The 21027-nt window shown below is 39.0% G+C and overlaps 2 protein-coding genes across 7 annotated transcripts in view; one reads left to right on the top strand and one right to left on the bottom strand.

Annotated features, from left to right (window-relative positions):
• The window catches only part of DNAJB4 (DnaJ heat shock protein family (Hsp40) member B4), a 35284-nt gene extending 27068 nt beyond the window's left edge, over positions 1-8216 (bottom strand). Inside the window, exon 1 of one of the 2 annotated variants that reach the window (XM_065655697.1) lies at positions 8132-8216. The gene's annotated coding sequence lies outside the window, so the exon portion shown is untranslated. Of the gene's footprint in view, positions 1-8042 lie in introns of both variants that reach the window. The other variant, XM_065655696.1, reaches the window with a different exon arrangement.
• A 284-nt stretch (positions 8217-8500) lies between these two features.
• Positions 8501-21027, top strand: part of FUBP1 (far upstream element binding protein 1) — a 35680-nt gene continuing 23153 nt past the window's right edge. The window contains exons 1-17 of one of the 5 annotated variants that reach the window (XM_065655421.1): positions 8501-8685; positions 9861-9951; positions 10927-10989; positions 11832-11870; positions 12219-12261; positions 13097-13146; positions 13239-13310; positions 13590-13647; positions 15243-15405; positions 15486-15584; positions 15668-15721; positions 16410-16512; positions 16597-16697; positions 17305-17446; positions 18632-18792; positions 19613-19767; positions 19853-19932. In XM_065655421.1, coding sequence (XP_065511493.1) covers positions 8572-8685; positions 9861-9951; positions 10927-10989; positions 11832-11870; positions 12219-12261; positions 13097-13146; positions 13239-13310; positions 13590-13647; positions 15243-15405; positions 15486-15584; positions 15668-15721; positions 16410-16512; positions 16597-16697; positions 17305-17446; positions 18632-18792; positions 19613-19767; positions 19853-19932 — 1588 coding nt within the window. In that variant the 5' untranslated portion in view covers positions 8501-8571. Of the gene's footprint in view, positions 8686-9860; positions 9952-10926; positions 10990-11831; positions 11871-12218; positions 12262-13096; positions 13147-13238; positions 13311-13589; positions 13648-15242; positions 15406-15485; positions 15585-15667; positions 15770-16409; positions 16513-16596; positions 16698-17304; positions 17447-18631; positions 18793-19612; positions 19768-19852; positions 19933-21027 lie in introns of all 5 variants that reach the window. The other 4 variants (XM_065655419.1, XM_065655420.1, XM_065655423.1 and 1 more) reach the window with 4 other exon arrangements.

Consider the following 21027-nt stretch of genomic DNA (forward strand, 5'->3'; position numbering starts at 1 on the left):
CACAACTACCTTATCTCCCAGGAAACATCAGGATGGGCAGACTGTTCCATTTAATTTGTATTTCAATAGAAGTTGCATACAACAGCTCCTCTTTTAGCCTTTCACCTCTAGAAAAGGGAGGGTATCTGCCACCTGTAACAATTTATTGTTGTTTACCTAAACTATGGTAGCAATTCCTTCCTTACACCAAAGGAATCCTAAGGGGTTTCCTCCCCCAAACAATATAATTAACAACCTGTTGCCTCTAGCAAAGAGCCAGCAGCAGAGAATTGAGGGCATCCGTAGAATAAAGGTAGAATAAAGACTGTCTTTACAGGTTAGCTCTCGCTAAAAATCTCTGGGAAGTTGGTACTAGCATGACTCAGAAGTGACCTGATCTGAACCTGAAGTCTTTCTTTCCAATGGTTCTCGGCATATCATTTAAGTATTTGGATTCATTCTAAAAACAAAACAAAACCCCCCCCCACAAAAATAACTCCAAAAAACCCCAAACAAAACAAAACCACACCCCCCTCCCCCAACAAACAACAAAAACAAACCAAAACCAACACACACACAGAAAAAAACCCACAAAACCAAAACCGGCCCCAACACACTGCCAATTTGGAATATAACACATCATTACAGAAATATTTTCCTAGCAGTGAAGATAGTCTAAATCTTTGTACTGAAGACCAACAGACTCATCTAGAGTTATACCACTACTATGGTCTTGTTCCATAACTAAGGAACAGAGAGACATATCTGCAAGTCAATTTTTTCTTCTTGCAAAAGTATCAGATATTTTTTCCTGACATAGTTAAATAGCTATTGGCAAATGGAACAGTTGAGAGAAAAAAACTTTAATAAACACAACACTGATCATAGTTATGGGTAACATGTAAGAGAGGGAAGATGCCTACACAATCCCTTATCCACACTAGTTTTTTTTCTTCCCATAATGACAAAAATTAATAGTTTCCAATAGAAAATAAACTATTTTCTCAGTCTTGAAGAGAGGAACTGCAAAACAAATAAATCCACTTGGAAAAATGACTCAGCTGCATTGTATTGTTTTTGATTGCTGTTACACTCAAACAATAAGATGAAGGTTATTAGCACATTGCCAAATAAGGAACTGCACACATTTTTGCTGTGGGCATGTGATCAAACTGTTCTTACATAAGCAAAAGGAGATGGTCACAATAGATGCTTTTTCCAGAGTGTGCTCGTCAAAATCCCACCCAGCTGCTCTGATTCACCCAGCTAGTTTTACATGCTAGGCTGAAAACACACACACACTGAACTGTTGTATAAAAACAGGAATTTGATAAGGAGATGTCAGAACAACTCTGTTATAACCTGAAAGGAGAACATATGTCAGCATACCTAAACTCACTTGATTTAAGCTGAAACAACAAGAATGTACTTCTGTTTACCTACAGGAGGCAGAAATACAGGCAGCCCTAGTTATATTTATCAAAATCTGCTGTAATGTAAGTCAAAATAGTTGCTCATTAGTCTTTCAAATGCTTCAACCACATGCCACAGCTCAAATCTGTTTTCTGAGTTGTTTCCCGCCCTCCCCAGTCAACCTAGAAGAGTTTTGGGAAAATAAGATGGAAGGGGGAATTTGATAGACCTACATTGCAGTTAATCCTCTTAAATTACTTTAAATTGTTCTAGGTAAAGGTACAAGACGAACAATTATGCAGAAAAATGTCTAGGTGTTCTAAAATGGTAATGTTTTAAAAGGTGATAGCAAATTTCAGCATCTATTCTGACTACAAAAATTCTATAATTTTGTGAAAATTTTCCCTCAAACTCATAATAAACCTCCAAATTTTGTATAGTAGCAAGTCCTAGAAAGACATCTCACTGTAGAAAGTGACATTTCTTTCTAACCTTCTCCTTATCCCTTCTGAAAAAATGCAGTACAAAGAATAGTGACAAATTAGAGGACATGTGCAAATAAAATTTATAATAATTTCCATGACTAGCTAGTGACAAAATTACACAGAATCAGTTCATTCATAGGACATAATTCTAACAAACACTTGTACAAAGGAAGTAAAAGATCTCTTTATATTCTCTGCAGAAAATACCAATCCATAGTCAAAAGGTTTAGAGGTGTATTTTTTTTGTTTAAGCTAAACTTATGGAATCTCGTGATTCCTTGCTCTTCAGATCAAGTCATATCACGACATCCACATCACTGATTTTTTGAGTGATATCTCTGATTAAGCCAGCAACATTAATTTCTTTCAAAGTCTATGCAGCACTGTTACTGAGGGCTCCTTTTTAAATAAAACCGGATTTTTGATGATTACACCAAGATACTTTAAGCACCAATAGATACTGAAGTGGCAGTTAAACTAAAGCTTTCTCTAAGGTGCCTCTGGATATTGATGTATTAAAGAAAAAATATCCTTACACATTCATGAAGTTCATTGCAAACATTTATTTTTCCCAAAACAAGCATGTAACCCTTACAATAAAGTTTAAGAGGATTTTCGGTTTAGATAAGCTTGTCGTAATCGTGGTTTTATGGACTGAAGGGATTAGTCATTTAGAGCTTCTAAAACACCTCTTCCATTTCTCCTTCTTCACCCCCAAAAGAGATTTATCTTCCTATACTAGTTGTTTTTGTGGGTTTTTGTTGTGTTTGTTTGTTTGTTTGTTTTTTGTTTGGGGTTTTGTTTGTTTGTTTTTGTGGTTTTTTTAATTGATTCTGTGATATATGCACAATTTGGTAAAAAAAAAAAAAAGGCGTTCTGACTCTCAAATTAACAAATAAAGATGTTAGCTGTAATTAAAAACTAACAGAAAGAATACTACTAGGGATCATGCCTATGTAATAGGGAAGTACACCAATCTCTTTAAGTAATCAAGCTTTTCCCATTGAGATGAGAATTCTGAACATTACTGTCTTAATTCAACAAAATATATATTTACATGCTTATTATCCGGGCTCAAATGCACATTCTTCAGTGCTCTGCTGATGGAGGGATACAGGAGACACTTCTTTCCCCTACAGCTACTATTGTAATAATTATTTGTTCTCTCTTTAGAAGCCCCCCAGTCCCCATCTCTGCCCTTAATCCCCATTCATATGCAACTTCCACACCTAGTTCCAGCAAGGACTTTCACACTTTTTCTCCCCCATCTGGGAGGAGTTTTGCAGATGCTAACAGAAAACAAATTCTCCGGGCTGTCGAAACTTTCCTTCCCATGACATCCACACAAAAACATCTAACCCCCTTGAACAAGTTAAGACACTGAAGACTGATGACCACATTATCACGCTGACTAATATAATCCAGCTGCCTTTCTGCACTAAATTCATTCTATATGGTGATTCACTGTCTCACTGCATACTTCAGTTGTATTTAAGAAGTGCATGTCTTCTCATTTATCCTTCTGTATTTGTGACACACCCAATTCAATCTGATAGCCTTCTGTAAACTAGTCAAAATTTCAGAGGCTAGATCAATGTTAATCTTTTACTGTTCAACTGTCCTCAAGCCCAGAACCAAATTTCCTGGTGGACCTCAACAGAAACCTTCATGAAAAGACCTCTGCTTCCCTTCTAAGATTTACTATTAAATTTCCTTTCAGCAACTTCAATCCACTTGTAGCTTTAAATCAAATATGAAATAAAGACTCACAAGAGTAAAATGTGCAAGTGCTCTATAGGATCTACAATATTTACACAGCTTTTCTTCAAATACTTAATAGAGTAAAACATTTTTGCTAAGAAAAGTAGCGTGACTAAGTGTAAGCCAAAACCCCTGAAGATTCAGAGTTTACTAAGATCTACTGTACAGAAGTTGGTACACAGGGGACCAGATACAGGCTTAGGGAGCAATTCGACTTTTGCCCTTCCCCCAGAAGCCAAGAGGAAAACTGCATTATCATCACTGAGTGAAGGCAGATGTGACAGAAGCTGCAGCAGAGCAGGCTGCTCTTCCTTTTCAACTCTCATTTCCTGCCACAAATATGCTTTTGTATCCCCTACAATTCCTCAGTAGCAACCCATGCCTCAGCATTTGTCTACAATGAAGCATAACAGGAATACTTGCTGACTAGGAAGACACAGCTAGCCATCACTTGGATCACCCTGAGTAGGTGAATTCTGCACAGTAATCTTATTATTTCAGTCCTAAAAACTATTCCCTTTGACCCTCATTTCTCGCAAGAGAACTTAATTATGAGCATTGTATAGATTTTGTAGACAGTTTAAGTTATGCTTTAATATTACCATTTTTTCCACCAATGCATTCTCTTTCAGATCCAAATTGTGGATCCGAAATTTGTAATTACTACTTCGGTGCACATGTAGTAACTATGAAAGCTCATGACAGATCAACAGTTGTTTGGGTATAGAGCAGATGCTGAATCTTCTCTCTCAGTAGTTACTTAAGGGAGTTTTCTACTGGTAACGTTGCAGATCCTGGACACCCTTTGCCAGTGCAGGAGCACCAGCTGTCAGGATCTGAATCAACTGATCTAAATCTCCCCAAAGTGATGAAATCATCAGAAACCAATTGCAAATTTGCGCACACCACCAACGAATTGCAGAAAGCAGAGCAGGCAGATGTAAAACTATCACAATGGTTATCCTTCTCCGATAGTTAGAGACTGTAATCACTTTTCCTATACAAGTGTTTAGTATACTGAGGCAAAGCTAAACAAAACACAATACCCAGAGAGTTGCAGAGGCAGCTTCCTAAGAAATGTAATCCTTTAGTTTATGACACTGGGAGAGGTCTCCTTACCCGTGCTAGCAAAACACTTCTTTCAGGACTGCCTTACGCTTTGGTCTGGTCACCACAGATCAAAGTTAAAGTCAATTGTTAAAGGGAAAAAAATGCCAAACAACCCAATAACAGAACAGAACTCAATGCAAGCATGAAGTGTCTTAGCTTATGCAGAGGATAATGTGGTGGGTTTTGGTGTTTGGTATTTTTTGTGTGTTGTTTTGTTTATTTTTAATGAGGGGATGGGGGTGTGTCTTTTTTCCTCTCCCCAGAACTCTCCATTACTTAGGTCTGTGACAATCCACACTATACATAAAGAAGTTTTCTAACTTGTCAGTTTTCATTTGAACTAGCTGTTACTCCGTAATTACACTTACCAGAATGTTCTAGTTGTTGTTTTCGGTAATCAGACTATTGCCTGAAAACTATCGAGGACGTCATTATCTAGTAAGTTTAGTTAAGGGAGACACCTTCCTCTGATTTCCAAAAGAAATACTGAAAGACATTCTAAAACTCTATATTCTCTGTTACCTTTTATGTTGTTTACCATCTAATCATTAAAATTGTGAAAGATAAGTGATAGATTACTATACACTCTTTAGTAAGAATGCGTAAATGCAGAACTGAGGCTTATTTTACACAGCAAAAGTTCTTTAGCAGCATAGTGCAGACCAATCTGCTACATATAAATTCTTAGATGGCAGATTTAAGAAAACAGGAAATGAGTAATTTTTGCAAGGGAGAAAATAGAATAATATGGTGTATGCTGCTGTAACAAGTCAGCAAAACATTTGGAAGAATGTTGCAGTTACCGCTGTTGAGGGGTTGCATCCTCACCTCAATCCATTAAGAGATTAAGGAGAAGGAATTAATCCCAGAGTATAATTTAATAAAAGGAAATGGAGATAGAGTGCTTAAGAGACACAGGTTTCTAGCAGACAGGTTTTAAGTGCCCTCGTGAGAAATACAGAGAGAAGCAACTCTTTGACTGTTGATACAGGTCATTAGATCAACTTAGGAACTGTAAAAATAAAGGCATAATCTTTACACAGTATATAATATTTAAGAACTTACTCCTTTGTAATTTGTTAAATTTCATGTTCTACCTGAAAGACCTAAGAAACAGTGACTTCAAGAATTTTAGAGATTGAGGAACACATCTACTAAATATCTCATCTTTCAAATGAAGTGTCATCTCAACAGTAGTAAAAAGCTGATAAAGTTTCCAAAATTAACATTTGCCTGTCATTAATTGTTTATGAATGCAACTAGAACACTTACAGTACCAGACAAGAGTGTTTTCATCAGATCAAGGCATTATAATTGCTTAAAAATAACATCAGTATTATATAGCTCCTGGCTTGTCTCACAGAACTTAGCAAAGAATCATTATCCAATTTCATAACAATAAAAAGCAAAGCACAGAGATGCTCCACATCATCTAATAAGTGAAGAGCCATATAAGACATAGCCAGTGGCCAGCATTAGCTTCAATGCACCGTATTCAACTACTTTTGCTCAACTTTTTTATTTGCATAGCATGGCTGGTATACATAGCCAAATTCTGAATCACAAAGGAAATGCAAAAATAGTTCCAGATCAAATTATTGTTTAGAAATAGCAAAGAGTCGAGCATAAAAATGAAGTTCCCCCTTTCCAAACCTATTTTTGCTTCCCTCCCCCAGTTAACACAGCTACATTAATGGAAAATACATGCTAGCTCTTCTGAACAGGCTTTTTCAGCATAAGTATCTCAGCAGCAAGTTTCATCTAGCTCCAATTATACACTGTAATCTGCCTGAATTTTTTTAATTTTGTGGAATATATTAATCTTAAAACCCTTTTCAGCTATGCTACCTAACGAGTTTTATAGAAGAAAATAAATCTAGCACACATTTTCAGCTTCGTTTGGTGGAGTTATCTGGATTGAAGATGCAGGATAATCTGACCTCAGCAACAGCGTGGCATCTTCAGGTCTACTAAAATAACCCCATTTATAAACAGCCAGAACTGAAGGGAGAAACCAGGAACTTCTTAAAGCAGTATGGAACTACGAGGCTAGCCAAAAGAGAAGACTGTAAGATATGTCTTCTTATACGACTTCAACAGAATTGCTCCCTCCCTGCACACAGCTCAAAACAAGGCAAAGTTTCCAGAACAACAGTTCCTCAATTAGAAGTACTGGTAACAGACTCATTTAGGTTGGAAGAGATATCTCACACTTCAGCTTAAAAAAAAAAACAAACGAACAACAACTACTATGATATTTATGTAATCCAGGCACTCATGAAAAACCTACACTTAGATACATATAATTTTTTAAAAATTTTAAAGCATTCCCTCAGAACAGCACAGAAAGCATTTGCACAGCTTAGCTCCTGTTCCATATTATCTAGACTCTACTGCTATGATAGCTAAGTAGATATTCTATGACCTTTTCTAGATACGAAGCCTTTGCAACACCGTCATCCATATTCAGCATGACAGTTCACCAGATCACAGGACCTAAACAGGGCCCAGATTGAAGCACTACTAGCTCCAATTTTTCATTAAAACTAGTGCATGCGCAGCAAGGAAAAAATCCCCCCAATTATAGAAACTGTACAATAGAAGTGATTGTTTTCAACTAAGAAATAAACGATCGGGGAGGCTGCAGAAGGAGGAAAGTGAAGCGCCCTAAAAGGCGAAAAGAAAAGGCCTGCCCCGTTCCGCGGGGCGGTGGAGCGGCCCAAGAGCCGCTCGAACAAGCTCCGGGCTGCGCCCCAAGGGCCGCGAGGAGCGCGGCGGGGGGTCGGGCGGGCTGCCCGCCTCACGGCTCCGGCCGCCGCTCTGCCCCCCCGGCAACCGCTCTGCCGCTCTGCGGGGCTCGGGACCAAGCCCGACGAGCCGCACCTCGCCTCTCCAGCTACCGTAACGCCCACACCGCTGGACGCTGAGGTTTCTCCCTCAGAAACAGGCCCTATACTATTTTCCCCGGCTGTCCCGCGGCACACGGCGGGCACACTGACAGCGCCAGGCGGCCGCGCAACACAGGACATTACGAGGAGCCCCGCCGCCAGGCACGGCCGCGCTAAGGCGGGAAGAAGGGCCGGCTACCCCCAGCCCCCCGGGCTTCGGACGGCACCGCTGTAACCCCACCGCCCAGTCCCCAGACAGCCCAGGAACCAGTCGGGAAGGCACAGAGCCACCAGAACGCCAAACGACTCCCCAGGCGCAGTCTAACGCGGGCAGGTGGCCAAGCCGCAGCCGTAGCGCTACTGCTTGCCCTCAGGCCCCCTTCCATTACCTCCCTCACGCACTCACCCAACCGCCGCCGCCTCAGACGCCCCTCGGGCCAAACTCGCTCCCGACAGCCTCTGCGCCCCAGACGCGGCTCCCACTGGCGCACTCACCGCTCCGAACCAAGACACGCGAGATCTGCCCGGCACGCGCCCGCAGCGCCTCAAGCGCAGCGCTGGGCTCGCCCCCGCCCCTCGCACCACGTGACACCCCATGCCCTATCACTGAGTGCCTCTAACCGCTCGTGCCCTCCAGAAACATCGCGAGCTCGCCGGGCCGTCCCCCCCACGCTGAAGGGCGCCCCCCCCGGGAGGTCCCGCTGTGCGGGTGGGAGGGGCGGGGCAGCGGGGCCGCGCGAAACGCCGCGAGCTTTCTCCGCCGTTCTCCGGCGCCCCTGTGAAATCTCGCCCGAGGTCTCGCGAGGTTACGCTGCTTTCCCTCCCCCCTCCCCGAGCACGATGCCGCGCAGGAATGTGAAAGGCTCCCGCCCGCCGCCATTTTCTTTCTTTCTTGGCAGGCAGCGAGTGGGGCAGGAAGCAGTGGCTGAGCGAGTATGGCGGACTATTCCACGGTGCCCCCTCCTGCTTCGGGCGCGCCCGGGGGAGGCGGCGGTGGAGGTGGAGGAGTAAACGATGCCTTTAAAGACGCGCTGCAGAGGGCTAGGCAGGTGTGTGTGTAACGTGGCTCTGCCAAATCAATGGGCCCGCGGGTCCTGGGGCCTGGAGGCAGCTGCTGACCAGGCCGCAGCGCCTCAGCCGCGGCAGCAGTTGGCGGGCTGCGTCCTGCCGGCGCTGGGCTCTGGGGAGGCCGGGGGAGGGGGCCCGGCCGCCAGTGTGTGTGCGGGGTTGGTGGGGGGAGTTTTGTGCCGTCCCCTCACCCCCTTCCGCGCGCGCCGTGGTGAGCGCCCGCCCGCCCTCCTCGGGCTGTGAGAGGTTTTTCTAGTCAGCCCCCGGCTCCCCGCCTTCCGCCATTGCTCGCTGGCGGACTGGGCGGCCGCAGCGCCTCGGCTCGGCCCGAAGCGATCCGCGCCATCGCGGGGATGAGGGGAGCAGCGGCGGTGAGGGCAGCGGCGCTGCGGGGGCTCTGCGGCCGGACTGCGGGGAGGGGAAATGTCGGCCGGCGAGTAGCGGCGCGTTATCGGCCCGGCGCGCTGCCGGCCGCTCGGGCGGCGGAGGGGAAGGAGGAAGGGAGGCGGCTCCGCCGCGGCCGCATTGTGTTCCCCGAGGCGCCCTCGGTGCCCGCTAAGCTGCTCAGACCGGTTGGGAAGCGCTGCGGCCTGCGGAGCGAGGGCCGGCTGGTCGGAAATTCTGTGTCCTGAAGTTTTATTTGTAGGTTTTGCACCACGGGCGATGTTTTCATTATTTCTCGGGCAAAATTTTCTCCTCGTCTGGTAATAACCGGTCGCGGTTTTGGCAACATTTGAATTCTCAGTGTAGTCGGGACTACTAAGGTTTGAAGTAGTTTTGGCGGTCAGGCCCTCCGTGTGAGATACCGCAGTGTTTCGTGGAGGATGGGTAGGAAAGGAAAAGCCCTTTTTAGAGAAAAGTTTTTAGTGTTTGAAGGGCAGGAGTTTCTTTATCAAACGACAAAGAAAATATGGGAAGCGTTGCTGTTGAAGTATGAGCACAAATTTCCTTGAAAACATTAAAAACTAAAATTTCTGTAACAATTGTTTCTAGCATCAGCCTTATTTACTCATCAGGGTCATTTTAATATGCGTTGTCTAAATCACTTAAAATTGTTTAGAAGACCTAAATAAATGAGGGCCGACTGGTTTTGTTGGGTTTTTTTGTTGGTGGTTTTTTTTTTTTTTTTTACTCACAACATTTGCTTTTTGTTTAGATTGCAGCAAAAATTGGAGGAGATGCTGGCACATCAATGAATTCAAACGACTACGGTTATGGAGGACAAAAAAGACCTCTTGAAGATGGAGGTATGCACTCCTTACTGCTGCATTTGTTTTTGTTGAGTGTGCCACGGTGCCAGAAAGGTTGCAGAACGTTGTCTGTGGTGGTGGTTTTTTTTCCATAGCACAGCATAAAACCACTTTGTTCCCTTTATAGATCACGACATGCTTTTTCTTTTTCAGTTTGATGGGGAAAATTGTTTTAAACCATTGTGCTCTAACCTGAAGTGAATGTTAGCCTGCTTTAAATTATTTAAAATGTGGTTTAAATGCTGTAAAGAGGAAAATGTATGCAGATAAATTCGTGGTTGAGAAGTACTTACACAGGTGTGTCATTTAAGTCTTGTTGCGTAGAACCGATTACAGTTTTTAAATTACAATTACAGCAGGAAGTGCTCACTCCTTAAATTTGATTGTTTCACATACTTTACTACTACACAGTTTCAAATAGAAGTATTAATGCATTTCATTGTAAAAGCATAGGACTTTAAAAAAAAAAAAAGACAGGAAAGTAAATTTTCTACTATGTTGACACTTTTGCCGAGTCTAATATTTAAGCCTGTAGCATGTATGAACCTTAAGAAGGTCATTCTTAAATTTTCTGACTTGTTGCGGCTTTTTGGATTTGCCTTATACTGCAGTAAAGGTTTCTGTTGAAACGTGTGCGTGTGTCTTCTGTCTCTTACTAAGCAGCCAGTTTGAACTTAACGGGGTTTGATATGTTTAATATACACAAAATCCTGGCTACATTGTGGAAAGAAATCTCTGAGCTTGTTGAAATGTTCTCATAGGTCTCACAAAAGAGCAATACCCTTTTTTTCCTTTAAGAGGATTGAAACTCAGTCTACAGAATGTAACTAAGGCTTTATATCAGGAGTTCTTGTGTCCTGTAATAAAGTTTTTTTTTTTTTTTCTATTAACAGTGAGGTTTTTAATATACAAAAATGAGCTAATGATGCTTCAGATGATATATGTAATGTATTCTTTTTATTTTATGTGTAGATGACTCTTGGACAAGTCCGAGCAGTACAACACACTGGGAGGGAATGCCCTCTCCTTTTAAAGGCAGGAATTTTTATTTATTACCTGTGTTTAGTATGTAAACATGACATAAACTAGTGGATCTTTCTGGATTGACACAAATATATCTTGGAATATGTGTCTGAGGTTTTTGCTGCACATAAATTATGGTGGTTCATATAACCTTTATTTTGGGGTGGGAAGGAAGCTTCTGAAGTCTGTCTTTTTAGATATAGGTTAATTATGCCTTTTATTCCTTTACTGTACAGAAAGGTTTTGGATGGTAGTGATGTAGTTGCTTTGAATCTGCTTTTTTTGAGGTTTTATGCTATGAAATGCTTGATATTTGGGTAGGAATTCATATTGACATTCAGACTGAGATTGCATTGCCATGTGATACTGTTGTATTTTCAGGTGTTTGATCTAGATTTGTGGTCATTGTGAGAATTTTTTTTTTCTTTAAATCATTGTTGATTTTTGTATGGATTTGATTTTTTTCTTTTTTACTATAGAAGCATCATTAGCTTGAGCAACCAACAGAGCTAAACTTCGTTCCTTGTCTTAGTTAAGTTTCAGTGACTGGGTATCTCTGATCAATCTACAGTGTGTTCTAAAAACTGCCTTTTGTTAAAGTATGGAATAGATAATATGGAAAAACCTAACATCTTTTCAGCTATACTAACCAAGTGCTGAGTGTTCGTGAGATTCTTTCTTTTATTCAGATGATCAACTCCCTGAAATTGGATGAAAAAAAAAAAAAGAAAGAAAAGGAAAAATAAAAAGGAAAGGGAGACTAAAATGCACTGGAAAGTTACAATTCACACTAAAAGGTGTAAACACTTCTTGAATTACTTGGCAAAAAAATTTAAAAAATCTTAATTTTGCAGATCAACCAGATGCTAAGAAAGTTGCTCCTCAGAATGACTGTAAGTAATTTTCATTTTGTTGCCAAAAAAACCCTAAACAAGTGTAACATTGTCAGAACAAGAATTTGAAACTGTTCTGGTAGGTGACACTTAAATCAGTAAGATCAAAAGAATGGCTGGGGGTTTATGTTATTTTGTTGAAGCAGTGCAAGTCTGGTTTTTAAAACTGACAATGCTCTTAGCAATAGCTTAGAACATTCTTAGCTGGTTTTTAAACCTCTTGATAACACTTCTTAAAAAGTAAACTTGGACAAAAGTTGGTACAATTAAGTTTTATTAACAAAGTGGAAGCTTATTTGTAAATGACCCTGCTTATTTGTATTTAATTTTAACAATATTTGTTTATAGCTTTCGGAAATCAGCTACCACCACCAATGCATCAACAACAAAGGTAAGTGTTACACTACATCTTATGTAGACTTTTTACTGGAAGAAAGCAGTTTCAGGGAAAGTTTCAGGGAAAGTTTCTGGAAAAGTGGTGGCAGCACAAAAAGCAGTTACTCTGTATTTGTGTGATCTATTCAAATTTAGATTGAGCAAGTCTCAAGCCAAACACTTAAAATGCGTCTACATTGCTGGCTTTTTCTCTTCACAGCCTAGGCTGTACATCGAGCTTAGTAAAAGGAAAATGCCTTGTTGGTTTTTACTACTTGAGTGTAGGTAGCATGACCAGAAGTTGGAAGCAGATCTGAAGCAGAAAAGGTTGACACTATCTTGTAAACAAAAAGGAAAGCTAATAGCTAAAAAAAAAAGGTGGGGGGAGGATCAGATTTAACACCATGTATTGCTCAGTCAGCTACATTTGCTTCACCTTAGTAGTTTTCTCCACACATTTCCTCCTTTAACAACCACATGCAACTATTGCTCTTATGCTTTGGCCAGTTTTGGTAGATGAGATGTGCAATTTGTAGATTTGATGAGATGCAGCATACCTTGATGGATATACAGATGAAACTTGATATGCTGGACTGGCCTTTTCTGTATCACACATCTGTTAACAGTAAAGTGGATGAAGGAAAAAAACTTAAGTCAGTTTGTGTTATACTTGAACTTTTTGTGGTCGTTTCTGTATACTGTTAGTATACTGACTTTTTTAATTAATGGGAGGCTAGTAAGCCAAGGCAATAATGAGGGCACTAGCTTTCTTTAGTGGGAATTTATAAATTAAATCCTAGCTTGGTCTCTAAATGGTCATTGTCTTTTGTTTGATTTAATGTTCTCTGTAGGTCTGTGATGACAGAGGAGTACAAAGTTCCAGATGGGATGGTTGGATTCAGTAAGTAGTAGGGATGTGGTATTGTAGTATAGTGAGGGATGTTAGCAGATGCTATTAATACAAATAATCTTTCTGTATTTTCTTTCTCCAAGTAATTGGCAGAGGTGGAGAGCAGATCTCACGTATACAGCAAGAGTCTGGCTGTAAAATACAGATTGCACCTGGTAATTATTTGTGGGTTTTTTAATTTGGTTAGTTCGGTGGGGGTTTTTGGTAGAAAGCTTAGAAGGCTGATCATTGCTTCTAATTGATTAAAACTTCATTAAAGGTATATTTTATTTTTTTGTGCTAATCGTAATTATCACAGTCTAAAGAAATGCAAAATGTTGTAATACACTATTCTACTTTGGTGAAGTTCTATTAGTTTCCATATTATGTTTAATTTTATAATCTCTTTCTGACTTAACACTACTGCTAAATTGGTATTATTTTTGTGACCTTAGATAGTGGAGGCCTGCCTGAAAGATCATGTATGCTAACTGGAACACCAGAGTCTGTTCAGTAAGTAAAACAAATTTCATGTGTTCATATTTAACTGTGCAATACAGATCTAAATATAATATCTAGATAGTGTGTTTTTAATATTGTGTTGAAGAGGCAGTCTGGTGACAGTAAAATGTATACATGAGAAAAAAGGCCCTGAACCTGCAATCATATCTATCAGCATACTGGGAATTTTAAGATAAAACTATGGGATTTTGAGTCCAGATCTTGTAGGTAATACTTATCTAACCATGCACTGATTTCACCTTGCGAATGTAATGCATGCGAATGTATACTAAAAAGAAATGTGTGCTAAAAAGCACTATTAACCATAAATTGGAAGATCACAGGGAAAATGTGGAAAATCAGTAATGTGTAAGAGTAGGAGTTACTTAAAGGCTAGCCCATCAGGGTTCTTAAATGTTTTTGGTATAAATTAATGCATACCAAAAATTATGGAAATGATGTCTACATGATACCTGTCAGCACAGTTGTTGTTTGTTGTTGGTGGTTTTTTTCCTTGCGTTCAGGGAAGAGGATGACAGCAATGATTTTTTTTTTTTTTTTTTTTTTCCTGGCACAGAAGTTACATAACCACTTGAAGACTGACTTATCCTGGCTTTGCTAGGAAAGATCTTAAGTGTAGTAGTATATTTGGCATTGCCATATTTCTGTTAGCTGCTCCCATTTCATGCTTGGAGATCAGGCCTGCAGCTACATGTTTGCCTTTGGGAAAGTAGCATGGCCTCCTCTTAATGTTGCAGCCAAGCAGGATGTTCATGTAGTCATTCCTTTATGGTAATTTTCTTTCTAATTATAGTTTATTCTGCTCGCATATTAGAGGTAGGAGTTTTTACCTGATGTTAGTACTGTACAAATGGTTTTACTCTGGTGGCAACTGACTTACATGTGTGATGAATGTATACTTGCTTTTGTCCTCTATTCTGGTAGTAGTTACAGGTATAAATGTCTGTCCTTTGCATGCTGAATCAAGCAGCAGCTGTCATGGTACTTGGCGTTAAAGCTAGGTTTATTTTAGAGTCTTGAGTGTTTTTCCGTTTCTATAAAACCTAATATAAAATAGATCTATCTTAAGATTGGCTGTTAGTAGATTAAAGAAAAATTACTGTCAAATGAGAAGTTACTTGAATTATTGCTGAAATTAAACGAAGTTAGAAAAAACTTTGTCTGGTGATTTTTTTTTTTTTTTAACACTAAAAAAGCTAAATTGTAACAATTTCAAATCTAATTAACATGGATTTATTTTTTAAAAATATTTTGAAGGACAAGGTTTCCATTTTCTGTTCTGAATTATGGTTTGATCAATGTAACCATATTCAGGGATGATGGTCATGTTTGAGGAGGTAACTTTTATTTACACGTGTTTGTTAAATAACCACCTTTGTATTCTGACATTGGGGTGATTTTAGGTCTACCTAAATTAGTTTCTTAAGTTACTGTTACTAATTTACTGGGTTTGCCTCATAATTCTTAGAGTAATTATATTTCTTCCACAGAAACTTTTGACGTGAAAAAAATTCCAAGCGGAGCAGATATAGGCAAGTGATACTTATGGGAATAAAGTGTATTTATAAACATATATTCATTCACAGATCAGCAAAAAGATTACTTGATCAAATAGTTGAAAAGGGAAGACCTACACCTGGCTTTCATCATGGTGATGGACCTGGAAATGCAGTCCAAGAAATTATGATTCCAGCAAGTAAAGCAGGATTAGTTATTGGAAAAGGTGGAGAGACAATTAAACAATTACAGGTAAATATGTAGCTTCTTTTAAATGTGATCATAATTGAGTCTGGATTTGAGTGGGTATTGACCTCTCTTTTGTCAAATAGGAGCGGGCGGGTGTCAAAATGGTCATGATTCAAGATGGTCCACAGAACACTGGCGCAGACAAGCCCCTTAGGATAACTGGAGACCCTTATAAAGTTCAAGTAAGTAGTCCTTCAGAATTCAGAGTATTTTAAAACACATTCTGATGTTGCAATACCTAAATGAACTTTCATTTTTCTTTTAGCAAGCCAAGGAAATGGTGCTGGAGTTAATTCGTGATCAAGGTGGCTTTAGAGAGGTGCGCAACGAATATGGGTCAAGAATAGGAGGAAATGAAGGGATAGACGTAAGCATGGTTGAAAAACTTGTTCACTGTATTTTGAGATGTTAACATTAAAATGTTAAGCTGGGTAATACCACTGAAAGCTCTTGATGAGATTCCGAAAGTGGTTGTGTCATGTAAGTATTGCTTCAACACTGCTGAAATTATGATTTTAAATGGTGTGTAGCATTTACTTTGCATTACCAGCAGTTCTGAACTGTTTCAGCTAGGCTGGAGTTTTTTACAAAGTAAGCAAATAAGATCTATGGCTAAGTATATAACATCATTATAGAAATTGGAGTTTGGCCTTTGCAGAATAATATTTACCTATTATGCAAGTCGTAAGCTTGTAAGTGTTCATCTGATAGAATCTGTATTTTAGACTCGTTGGAACTTTTGTTCTTTTATTGTGAGAAGCATAATATCAACTGGAACTGCTGCTACTATGCGAACTTGTAGTGCATAGGATCTCTTTCTTTTTGATGCTTTTGTCCAGTGTTTGCTAGGCTTGTGACTTGATATTAAAAAATTCACACTTCAAAAAGCCTTAAGTGGCATAGAGCTGGCCCTAGTTTACCATTCTAATGTATGATTCTTTAATTGTGTGAGTTTTGTAGGAATATTTGTGTCGATGACATCTTCAAATTTTTTTTCTCTCTTAAAGGTTCCAATACCACGATTTGCTGTAGGTATTGTAATTGGAAGAAATGGAGAGATGATAAAAAAGATACAGAATGATGCTGGTGTTCGGATCCAGTTTAAACCAGGTTGGTAGTATGTCTGTAAGTTTCTGTGAATTGAGTGTAAATTTACTGAATTACATATACTGGAATAGTTCATTTTATTTTCAGATGATGGAACAACTCCAGATAGAATAGCCCAGATCACAGGGCCACCTGATAGATGTCAGCATGCTGCAGAAATTATTACAGATCTGCTTCGAAGTGTTCAGGTTGGGTAATACTTGGTTTACAATTTAAAATCTCCTGCCTGACTTTTGGAAAGACTTTGCTTTTTTAAAATGAGTGTAACTAAAGAAAATAATTAATGGTTCCCTTTGAATCTACTTCAAAGTTCAGTCTGGAATACGAATGTTTGCTTTTACAGTTACAGTTTTGCAGTGTAAAGCTGATAATGATAATGTCGATTCAGAGTCATGGCAGTTCTTGATGTGGTTGGTTTTATAGCTGCTGCTTCTGTTTTGTATTAATAACTGGTTACTTTTGGTTGTAATCGGTGTTCAGAAGATGGTTTAAAGCTTATTGTGAAATGAGCCCCACTGCTGCATTTACAGAAGGCAGATAGAAATTGTATCTTTGTACATGTGAAACTTCTTCTATATCTTTTCCTTCTTCATCTTTCATATGCAGAGTTACACAGAAAATGTTTTAAAATGTAATTTAGATCTTCTGGAAAAGATACTACTTCAACTGTGAAAACCATTTGAGTAGTACATCATTTTTTTTCTTAAGAAATGATATGATGTAACCAGTTGGGAGTAATAGTTTGTTTGCAGTAATTTTTATCAAACATGCTAATTTTTTGCTTTTTCTTTTTAGGCTGGTAACCCTGGTGGACCAGGACCTGGTGGTCGAGGAAGGGGTAGAGGCCAAGGCAACTGGAACATGGGGCCTCCTGGTGGATTACAGGAATTCAATTTTATTGTTCCTACTGGCAAAACTGGATTAATCATTGGCAAAGGCAATATATCTTACATACATGTGTATCTATATGTAGTTAATCTCTCAGCTTTTCTATTTATACAAATAGCCATACTGGAGAGATGTTTCAAGAGAAGCCTTTGCAAATAGTATCATGTATGGTAGAGCAACATAATACTGTTAAGTCATAACATTTGTAATATTCTGTTTAGATTTCCCTCACCAAAACACATAGCCCAGTAGCTGAAAGTCAAAAACCAGTGAATTCATATAGTTCGTTTTTTTGAAGTAGTAACTACTGGGTGACGTTTGTAGTGTTTAGTAGATTCTTAGATGTATCTTATAATTAACTTGCATTTGATACTGCTTGATTAGCCTAGTGTTATTGCATCTGTAACTCAGTCTTAAAACTAATTTTCACATCTTGCAGTGAAGGTCTTTTAAAGTGGAATCCTGTAACAATTTCTTATATGTGTGTTTATTAAAATAATTACTTCTGAAATAGTTTTTAAAAATAATTTACTGTATGCTTCTAAATGAAATGCTTGAATTATCTTAATCTTTTGTTTGTAATGTGTTTTCCAGACACAGCAAGTAGGCTGACATTGTTCTTGACCTGGAAGATTTTTTTTTTTTTTTTTTTTTTTTAAAAAAAAGCCAAATTACCCTGGTTTTGAAAACTTTGTGCCTACTAATGATACAAGTAACTTCTCAGGATCCTATAAGAGGAGGAACTAGTTTAGGGAATGTAACTTTCTGATTTTAGTGCACTGCAAAAAATGTGGACTTATATCTGGTCAGCTTCTGTGGGGTTTTTTTGTCACATGTGCTTGCCTGCTGCTTTATAGGGAGTTTAGGCTTTAAGGTTGTATTTACTGATAACCATGGGTATCGGTTGTTATTCATGTCTAATGTTACATTTTTACATGAATGGAAAAAAACCAGACAATATTTTAGGAATTCGTTGCTGTTCTTTCTGAGTAACAATATCGTGGTCTTTCATTTAAAAAATAACTTCTTTTTACTGGTTTGTTGCAATCAAAGCTTTATAATACACGCAGAGGCTTTTTTATTAAATTGGTGTTAGAATGTTCTTGTATGGCTCGTAAGAATAGGTGTCTTTTCACTTCTCTGTCTTCAGCTTCCATGCAGTTGACTTTCTCTGATTTGAATCTCAGTATTTTCACTTTAATGCATGTTATAAAAGCTGTGTGTTGCATTGTAGGTGGTGAAACTATTAAAAGCATAAGCCAGCAGTCTGGTGCTAGAATAGAACTTCAAAGAAATCCTCCACCTAATGCGGATCCAAACATGAAGATGTTTACTATCCGTGGAACACCCCAGCAAATAGATTATGCACGACAACTTATAGAAGAAAAGATTGGAGTGAGTATATAATTATATTTTGGTTTATTATAACTAAACAGAATAGGAAGTGAGTCTCCTTTATGGAGTCTTTTCTTCCATTTCACTTACAAATTACTTAACCAGATAATAAATCAAGAATAATAAATGTTAATCTGGGTTTAAATTAATGTAGCTTCATGCACCAACAGAAGCAGAAACTTGTAAAGAAACCGTTGCTTTCTTTGAGTACGTAGTATTTTTTTAATGATGTGTTCTTGGAGATGCCCACTTTGTGCATTGTGAAAATCTCATGACTTCAAAGATACCTTTGATATTCTTAAAGCTACTAAACTGCATGATTAGTTTTTCAGTCTCTATGTTTAGGTAGAGTTTTAATCCAAGTTTACACTTCTTAATTTCACAGCACTTTTGTCTGCATGTGTATGCATGTAATCAAATTTACTACCTGTTCTTTGTACCTGATCTTGCAAACAGATTTAATGAGCAAGATTAGCCAGATTTAGATGTATCAGTTTATCTTAAAGCTGATAGTCTTGTTTTAGTTTGAGGGGGTTTTTTAGTGCCTGTTTATTTGTAAAGTTCTTAATTTCTTCAAGAACTAAGTGAAATAAATGCAGCTTTTTAGCTGCTATTACTGCCATGGTTGCTGTTCTCTTTTAACTAGCTTTAAGCCTAATTAATCTTCAAGAAGAGTGTTTTCTCCAGAGAAGTGTCCTTATTTAAAAACAATCAAACCTTTTATATCATATTCTTAAAATGTTGAGATTTATGCTTGTAAACTGCTGAAAAATTGAGAACTTCAAGGTTTATTTTTATCTGTGTGCTACTCTCGTTACAGGGTCCAGTAAATCCATTGGGTCCACCTGTTCCCCATGGACCCCATGGTGTTGTTCCTGGCCCACATGGACCTCCTGGGCCACCAGGTCCTGGTGCTCCCATGGGACCATATAACCCAGCTCCTTACAATCCAGGGCCTCCTGGCCCTGCACCTCAGTAAGTACTGCTTCAGCTAGCTTCCTTTTTTGTAGGGGTCCTTGGGACTGACTTTCACTATATGTGTATACTTGATCTTTTGCAGTGGTCCTCCAGCTCCATATGCTCCACAAGGTTGGGGAAATGCTTATCCGCACTGGCAGCCACCCAATCCACCAGATCCAGGTAAGAAATACCACAATTGTAGTGTGGTGCGGATAATCCATTTTGTCCTTACAAGTACATACCTTTCACGGTTCATTTATGTTACACTGGTGCATCTAAAAAAGCTCCTGTTCTTCAGGCTTTTCTTTAGTGATTGTCAGTTTACATGTGTTTTGCACTTCCTACGTGTTGCTCATGAGATGTTGAAATTCAGTTGTGACAGTTGGAATGTGCTTCTTTACTAAACATTACTGATACTGCATCCCAATTTATGATACTTTTGCAAGACTCATTAACTGATTTTGTGCAATTTAGTTAATTTCTCTTCCAATGGATATTTTTACATGAATTTCTTTAATGAGGATGTGTTTTCTTTCTCTAATAGTGAATGACTTTGTATTTTATTTTAAAGAGTGCCCCTTACAATCTCATTGATCCTGACTTTGCATAGTTCATGCTATATTATATATTTGTAGCTTTTGTTGATCTGTCTGAGGATTGCTTCTCAATCTGTTACAAATGTGGGGTTTTTTTCAGTCCTCTTTGAGGGATAAAACTTGTGTTCAACTGCTGTTAATACAGTAAAACTAGTTAGGATTGTGTATTGTGATCTTTTGCTTCTAACAGTTTTGTATTTTATTTTGGAACCCATCTTTGTAGAATCTTGTTTCTTCTATTTCTGTTTATCTTTGTCGAGACCGGGAGTTTTTCTTAAGTACAACTTCCCAAAGTTTTAGTATCCTGCTTTCCTTTGGTTTATGTCTTTTGTTTGGAGTAGAGCATATGGGGAGACAGAAATGCAGTCACAGAAGGCATGGTAAGGCTAGATGCTTGAGTCGCTTGTACCTCCTCTATTTGAGGTAGAGCTTCTTCAGAACTTCAGCCAAAAAGATCTCAATTTTATTTTTGTTAGAAGTGGAATAAGTATTTTCTGATAGCCACTAATCCTGATAGTTCTATGAGTGAAAAAGTGGGAGAGGACTTTGGAGGATGTTGCAATCTACAGAGAGTTCTATTCGTGTTCAAGTCTTTTATATATCCTTTCTTGGCAAAGAACCATCTCTGGTTTCAGTTCCCAGACTTTTATAAAGGGTAGCTCTGCATGTATTTGGTTTA

Source organism: Caloenas nicobarica, chromosome Z, assembly GCF_036013445.1.
Source record: "Caloenas nicobarica isolate bCalNic1 chromosome Z, bCalNic1.hap1, whole genome shotgun sequence".
NCBI lineage: Eukaryota > Metazoa > Chordata > Aves > Columbiformes > Columbidae > Caloenas > Caloenas nicobarica.